Here is an 8,374-nt window from a genome sequence, read left to right as displayed (position 1 = left end):
TCAGTGAAGAGAGGAACTTCTCATATGATTGGAAGCATATGAACAAAAACAGCTTCACAAAATCTGAGACGGAAGCTTTGGGAAGCAGCCTATCACTAGAACGGCAAAGCGATCGGCGATCGAATGAAAGAATGCATAGCTTGTTTGTGTAGCCGTCACGGGAAGCATAATATACACACATCATCAAGGCTCCCTGTAGTCGGAGGGAGCGCAAAAAAAAATGATCAAATCATCTGGGCTCATAAGGAGATCAACCGGTAGATGTTATCTGTCGGATTTATGCCGCTTAGTAGCCTGCGAATGTTCTCGCGCGCCATCCCCAGACTTTAGCTGCTGCCAAATCGCTTGATCATGATACGCTTGACTGGTGGACTCCTGTGATGTAAAGGGACTTCATAAGTATTTTACAAGGAGCACAGATTGCAACAATATGCTGACACCAAAACCAAATGTGTCATCTATAAGACTATATACAGGAAATTATAGATAGATAATAGAGTGAATTGCACAAAACTATAAATATTATGTCATTTGTAACAAAAAAACTATCAGTATTATGAATAGTAATATAAAACTAAGTATTGTGCATTAATTTCACACAAAACCCGATTTTACTTAGATTAACCTAAAAAATAATCTTATGTTTCTCCAAAAATCTTAGAACTTTTTGTACTTGTTTCATAATCCATATGCAACCCATTTTAATTGGACTCATCCAAAATGCATGGAGAGAATTTAAACTAAAATTCTCCAAAAATGCTACTTTTAGAGAAACATAATACCATTTTTTGGTGAATCTAATTAAAATCAGGTTTTATGTAAAATTAGTGCCTAATACTGGTAGTTTTATGTTACTAAGCATAATACTTATAATTTTGTAACAAATAGCACAATCCTTATAGTTTTGTGTAATTAACTCTAGATAATATGACTGAAGAATCTTGAGCTTAGCAGATTTTATTAGAAATCCTACCTTGGAAGTGGAGTTTGCACCAGGAGCAGATCTCTTGATAGCCCGCTTACCGAGATTGATCTGCACCGAGATACTAGCTTGGGACAGATCTATACCCGAGGTTTGCAGTGCATCATTCAATGTACTAAGCAACCTGCTATAAAGAGAATAAAATCAAAATGTTTCAGTGAGAAATTGTAATCATTCAGGCATCGCAAATGCAACTGAAATAGCATTATCAAAAATGGAAACATGAGAAATAGGAATGTGACAAGTAGAGAGAGGCTGAAATACAGAGGAATTGATAAAAAATTCAAAATTATTTCGTTATAAATACATTGGTAGCTCATACCCTTTGGAATATTGACTTGACAAGCTGATTGTTCCCTCTTCGATTGCCAATTCTGGGTTAGTTAACATTTCACTGTTCACTGCACAGTACTCTGTGGGTAATGTTTTTGTTAATTGCCCTGGTTGCTGGGACACAACATTGTCTGCACACAACAAAAACATTTTCCATGAATAACAAAAATAATTACCAGTTCCACTGAACGAGTACATATACTATTGCAGATTGCAAAACAGCAATTGGACCAATAAAATCATACTTGCAACGTTACTGGGAGTTTCAGCCTCTTTGTAGGGGACACAACCCTTTGCATTGGTTTCTGACAGTTCCTGTGCATCTGAGGCAGTGTCAAATGCAGCTGCATTGTTATAATCCTCAGGTTTTCCAGCAAAAGAAAATCCAGGGGAGGAGCCATTTTTTATATCTTTCGATGCATGAGAGGTTGTATCTCCATTTATTTCGTCCTTGTTCTGCAGCACAAAGGATAAGATGCAGCGAAGGGGCTGGTTAGAACTTCAGAAGCCTCACTGTGTAAAAGACAAAGTTGTTTTAATAATTTACCTGTGCATTTTTCCAGGAAGATCGGAAGTAGATGTTAGACCACGGCATGATCTTTGCATTTTCTTGGTTCCATTCTTGGTGTGAAACCTCATGCTTTTGTACTTTCTCTTGTAAAAACCGTATGTATTCAATAACCTGCATTAAAACAGTTGTTGATAGATTAGCAAAGTATAAGATGAAGAACAGAGTATGCCTAAGCAAATGCTGTAAAGTCTTCGTTCTTTTTTCTGCCACCAAGAGAAATGTCTTACCTCCAAGAGAAATGATGCCTTGTCTCTCTTTTGATCATTTTGCGGTAAAATCTCTCTAAGTATCTGAAATCTGTAAAAGGGTAACGAGTAGAAACATTTGGTCAAAATGGTGTTAGTGTTTTGAATATCAAAATTATGGCAGAAAATTATAAAACATTAAATAATATTCATTTAACAGCAAATTACATGTGGAAATTAGGATTCATTTCTTCCAGCATTCTCAGGGTTGACACATGATTTCTGGACTCCTCGTATGAGGACGTCCATAAAAACTACAGAATTCCGCCTCGATGTAAATGGCACAGGTGAGGCGATTGTCCCGGAAGAGACCCTCAATGGTGTGCCATACATCATAGGCGTTGCCCGGTTTCATAACAAGATCGAGAACCTCCATGGACACCATTGTATAGAGCCAATTCACAATTGCGAAATAGATCATGACCCACTCAGCGTCAACTGGAGCACGTGAGGAGGTGTTGATGTGGGCACTGAGGGCAAGCTTGCCAAAAACAGTGTTGAAAAAGACACGCCACTGATTGTAGTTGGATTCCGAGAGGTCAAGTGTGATTGGGACATAGGATCGGATGTTAACCATATGGATTGTGGAGGGAGCACATTGGGGAATGGGTGATGTGGTCTGACCGCCATTGGTGTGCTCGGGGGAGGAGGGAGAGGAAGAAGAAGCTGAGGCCACTCGGACACCATGAAAGAGCATTGGAATGGAACTCTCAATTGTATTCACAGTGATTCACGGTCTTATATAAACGAGTGCATGAGCACGATTGTTCTAAACAACCTAACTGAACGCTAACAGAACAACTGACGCTCTGAAGCAGTCTGGAGTCTGGGCGTTCAGATAGCGCTTCCACGTCCTGAAGAATAGGTCGACGGCAGCTGAGAGCTCAGCGAATGAATCGCTCTAACATTCACATCTCAACTAAGTAACTACAACATCTACTGAACGCCCATCACTGCATCCCAAACGTAACCAATTTCCCAGCCAAACCAAATACCCTCCCGCGTCGCCGCAGCATACTTCCGTCCACATGTATCAGATTAGAGGTTACGCGTGCAAATCGAGTTGAACTCAAGTTCGTTAATCAGAATTTCAGTCAGGAAAAGTTTTTTTTAGAAATTGCTCTCAGGAAAAGCTTGACACTACAATGTAAAACTACATAAATGTGCTTAATGACATATGCCCGCTTAGACATCAAGGACACGAAAGCAATGGACTCAATGAAACAGCGCCGCCAACCATTTTCGAATGAACTGTGGGAACTAGAGCAACCCACCTGTCATTAATCTTGCTGCGCCGGCGCTGCTCGGTGGCGGAGTGCTTCGAGCGTGGCGTGTTGGGCAGCTGGTCCGTGCCGGCGCTGCCGCTGCAGCTGCCGCCCTTCGTCTCCACCCTCACCGTGAGCTCTGCAACCAAGACGAAAAAAAAGGCATCAAAACCCCGTAAAAACGCCTCTTTTCACCATCTGGCCGCCCAAACGGCACCAAAAGAACACGAACAAGAGACGGATTTTGCACAATTGAGGTATTACCTTTCAGCGAGGAGGAGACCTCGCGGCGGGCGGCGAGACCGTCGTCGTCGTCGAAGCCAGTGCCGCCGCTGGATCTGGAGCCGGCGTCCATGAAGCCACCGCCCCTCTTCCGCTCCGGCGGCTGCTGCTGCTGCTGCTGCGGTTGCGGCCTGGCGGAGGCGACGGCGACGCAGCGCGCAGCGAAGGGCAGCGACCACGGGTGACCTGTCAAGTCGACAAACAGACAGACGGCACAGCACACGCCTTCAGCTCTTCTTTTTTGCTTTTGTTTGAGCACGAATGATTGGAGGTTTCCAAAGTCTAACAAAATGTTTAATACCAAAAAAAAGTATAACATCATGATGGTGCTTGATGGTTTTCAAAAGAATAATGGAGTATCATTTACAAAAGTTTAAACAAAATGCTTGGCGTCTGGAGTTGAAACATGCGAAAAAATTGCAAAAACCACAAATAAGTCACTTTGATTTTGAATTTCTCCCCAACAACCCATTTTGTTGCAAATACCCACATGTTATTTCGCCTTTGTTTGGTTTTGCTCTCTCCAATCACGCGACATATTAATTTAGACTCTTTTTTTAATCACTTGACATGACTAGACGATAACTAGTGACTTTGGACTCGATGCCATGTGATTGTGTGACTCATTCTTTACATAATTATCATCGCAACTTATTATTATTTCATGCTGCCGCCCGATCCTTGATATGCATCTTAGACGCATCACTGCAAGCAATCGGTTAGCAGGTGAAACCTATCTAGCAGTAGTAAGATACCATCCAAACATATCACATCAGTTAAATGGTATGTGGGATTTTGCAACAAATGCAGTTACATGGGGAAACTCAAAATCCAAATGACTTTTAGATAGTTTTTGCAGTTTCCCCTTGAAATATTGGAAGTTTTACCAGGAAAAAAAGAAGCAAACACGTGAGGATAATGAAAGCGCGCACAATGACAAAAGGACAATTGTTGCAAATCGTACAACACTGAAATTTGCCTATTTGGCGCACAAATTTTGACTAAAATTTCGCAGGAGCCATCGATAGTGGTAGGCCAGGACGAACATTCAGGGCCTTTGGAACGTAGAAATTTCATAAAAATCATATAAAAATTTATAGAAATCAGTTCAATTTTATAAGAAAAACGTAGAATTCGAAAAAAAAACTCCGGCATTCAAAGGAGGCCTTAGTTTAAGTTTGTCCAGAACCGCGATGCGACAGCACACTATTCACGTTTTCGACCCGCGTGCACTCAGGGGGCCTGGCATGTGGCCCACAGACGGTCCGGCCCACGGGCCCCGTTCCACGCATCCCGTGCCGACCAGACAGCCCTAGGAGCTAGCGTCGCCCACCCTACGGAGCTAGCAGCGGTCGCTGCCAGGCTACCAGAAAAGCTGCCCCGCCCAACAGCAGGCACGCACCGGCGCACGCACCTCCGCGCCCGTCCGTGCCGGCGACGTGCGCGGCGCGCCACGCGGCTCACGCCTGCACCCTGCCTACTAGTCGACGTCAAACAAGACAACAGCCGAAGCGGAAGGAACGAAGGGGATGGAGGTGCCACCAGCTATCCTGCCCGTCCGATCCATCGATCGTCGGCGCGCCACGCGAGAGCCGGGGGTGGTGGTGGCCTGGCCGGCAAGAGGGAAGGAGAGGACCGAGCTGAGCATGCGTGTGCTGTCGTACCTCGAGGGTCTGGCTGGGCCCACAGCGCGAAGGGCGGCTCCTCCTTGACGGCGGCGGCCGCCGCGTCCGTGATGCTGAAGGCGCCGACGCCGCCGGGCAGCGTGTGCCCGTGGAGTTGCTGCTTGTTTTCCGAGGCGAGCGGCGGCGACTGGGATGGCCTCGCCAGCGGCTGAAGGAAGTCGTGCGTCTTGAGGAAGAAACCTGCACGCACCGGCGGTTTGAGAACACTGATGTGGTGTCGTGGTGACATCACGATGTTAACAGTAACGACGATGAACACCGTACTCAAAAGGGACTTTATGACAAGCAAAAAATTTCGGCCGAAAACCCGGTTTATTGGTGTACACATTAGATTTTTTTGAAGCAATGAATCCCTTGCCCTGAGGTCTTCTGCAGACCTTTTAACGGTGGTGTAAACTCGGCTTCGAACCTTGAATCGGTGAAAACGTGCTCTTGCATCTTAACGGTGAGTCACACGCTCTTTTGCCTCATTAGAATTTTTTTTCTCATTAGAAAAATTTTAATATATATACTGGTATTTTTAAAAAAATTATTTGAATTTTCTTTTTAATTTATTTGAATTTTGTCAAATATATCAGATACATTCAATAAGTGATATTTATCGGTGATTTCTGATAAATTTTATTTACTGATAAAAAACTCTGGGTACGAAGACCGAAGACAACTCTGTCATGCAATTTTAATTTGATGAACCAAAGCATGGTAGAAAACCAAATTGAATTAGTAATAATGATGGACTGCAATAAAATCCAGCTTGTGGGCATGGATAAAAACTGAAAGAATGACGTACTGAGTTCTTTTAAATTTGCAATTGGAAAATTTTGGAAATAGGATATAGACGAATTGCCAGCCGTGCAGAAAGGTAGTGGACAGCTCTTTGAATGCACCATTAGACACTCCTCTTAGCTAGCATAAGTGGAATCCAAAAGTGGTTTCAGAGGCATCCAAGAAAATTAGTATCAATTTGACATGTTAATCCGGGCAAATATAGTAGTACTATGCATCAGTGGCGGTCAATCCCTGGCGTAGGATGTACTAAGATTATTATTTCTCTTCTCATCCACAACGAAGAATTGCCGAGTTTGGCGAATTCTTGTAAGATCCGCTGTCACTACAGCGTCTGAATTCTGATCCATGCACAGAGAGAGAGAGAGAGAGAGAGAGAGAGAGAGAGAGAGAGAGAGAGAGATGCTGAATCACACGAACCTTGAGAGGGAGGAGGAGGCTTCTTGGATTCCTGGAGCAGCGGCAGGGCCGAGTCCTTGGTGGCGGTGTACAGCGAGAGGAAGTCGTGCGTCGCCTTATCTCCTGCGCATTCAACGCATCAGCACTTCCGGGATCAGGAAGCCGGAGAAGGATCACCGATGCATCCATGGACCGCGAACCCCGAGCCCGAAACGAAGGAAGAAACCCACGCGATGGCGCGACGAATGAATTACCTTGCAGCCCCATGGCCGCGCATTACACCGCTCGCTTCCGCGCGCGCGGCAGAAGCACGGCTCGCAAGCTGCGGCGGCGGCCCTTGCTCTTTTCTTCGTCTAGCTTGAGGCCGGAGAAACTGGGCCGCCAACAGGGAGATGCTAAGAGGGTAAGAGAGGAGCAGGGAGATCTCTGCAGCTCCAAAGGCAGCTCCGGCGTCTCTTCTCTCTGGCTTCTTTCCTCCTGTGCCGTGATGCTTTATACGGCATTAGCAGAGAGAGCCTCTCTCTCTCTCCCTCCCTCTCTCTCTCCGTGACGGCGTTAGCACGACGGCCGTTAGCGGCGCGGGTGATGGCCCGGCGGGGGTCGCGATCCAGCACGTGCCGGGCGTGAGTTGACCGCGGTTGCCCCCGGCGTTGACGTGAGGGACCGTAACTTTCGTTAATGGGGGGAGTGTTAATCCCCATGCTAGGCTAAGATTGTTAGTGTAGACTGATTAGGACGCTAACTAGGATTAGACAGTGGTTTATCTATACTAGAGGTGCTTAAATGGCTCACTCCGCACGGCTCGTCATGCGCGCGTGGCTTGGCACGGTCTGATTACGGAACGATCTGAACGGTTTCGCTACTGTAACAGTACAGCCCGTGTGTCTTCATCTCAGCCCACGACACATTCTATCGGCCTCCGTGCCGCTCGGGTATGATTGCGGCCTGGTGGGCACGAGAGGCACGACGTCACGGGCAGCACAACGACACACAGACGGTCTGTTAACATAGCTAGTCCGATAAAATAAAAAATAGCTATAAAATTAAATATATATATATATAATAGATTAAAATAAGATTAAAAATATAAAAAATAGATTAAAAACTACAAAATTAAATATATATATATATATATATATATATATATATAGAAAATAGATCATGTCTGGCCGTGTCATGCCCGTATCAATTTGGATTGGGTCGTGCTCGTGCCGACCCGACTCAGGCAGGTCGGACCGTGTTGTGCATTCAACGCAAGCACGACCCGTAGCCTCGTATCATATCTATGGTATCGTATCTTAAACCGACTTAGTAGACACGACTTATTTAAATATTTTTAATCTATACGTGTGCGCTTCCTGTTGTTTTACGCTGTGGTGTAAGTGTGGAGTCGAAATTTTGGACATCAAGGGCGATGCGTGTGATGTCGTACAAGGACGCAATGCTCGTGACAGTGAAATTTTAGATGATAGAAAAAAATTAAACCAACATCTGCATCATATAATGCATGTGGTTGTACCCGTACGACTGATTGCATAGCACAGACCCGGACGACATAAGCTAGTGCTTCCATGGCTACACCGCTCGATCGTAACTCCAAACGCTGGAACTTGAATGTTTTGGTTGATCCCTTGCTTTTCGGATCATTGTCATTGATCGCGTGATCTAAGGAATTTTTAAAAAAAAACTCACGCCTCACCCGTCCTCTGCAGCTCAGGCGCCCAGCCTGTAGGATGCGTCGGAGGAGCAGACGAGACATGTCCAACGAATTTACTTCCGCGATCTAGAATTTTTTTAAAGTAATTTTCGTTTCTTTAGCATTCAAA

The 8,374-nt window shown here is 45.0% G+C and overlaps 1 protein-coding gene across 4 annotated transcripts; it reads right to left on the bottom strand.

The window, feature by feature from the left end:
• LOC133898758 (transcription factor BIM1-like) lies at positions 1-7,027 on the bottom strand. Of its 4 annotated transcripts, none has more exons than XM_062339457.1 (11): positions 6,803-7,027; positions 6,570-6,671; positions 5,343-5,543; positions 3,661-3,960; positions 3,406-3,535; positions 2,114-2,183; positions 1,863-1,997; positions 1,561-1,771; positions 1,305-1,446; positions 974-1,109; positions 1-375 (listed from the first exon to the last, which is right to left on the bottom strand). In XM_062339457.1, the coding sequence occupies exons 1-11, from the start codon at positions 6,813-6,815 to the stop codon at positions 265-267; spliced, it is 1,551 nt and encodes a 516-aa protein (XP_062195441.1). In that variant the 5' UTR covers positions 6,816-7,027; the 3' UTR covers positions 1-264. The 4 variants fall into 4 exon arrangements, with proteins under 4 accessions (XP_062195441.1, XP_062195442.1, XP_062195443.1 ...); XM_062339458.1 differs by having other exon boundaries at positions 974-1,106; XM_062339459.1 differs by having other exon boundaries at positions 3,661-3,864.
• Positions 7,028-8,374: the final 1,347 nt, after the last annotated feature.

Source organism: Phragmites australis, chromosome 18 (assembly GCF_958298935.1).
Source record: "Phragmites australis chromosome 18, lpPhrAust1.1, whole genome shotgun sequence".
Lineage (NCBI taxonomy): Eukaryota > Viridiplantae > Streptophyta > Magnoliopsida > Poales > Poaceae > Phragmites > Phragmites australis.
This window is presented reverse-complemented; position numbering and strand designations above follow the sequence as displayed.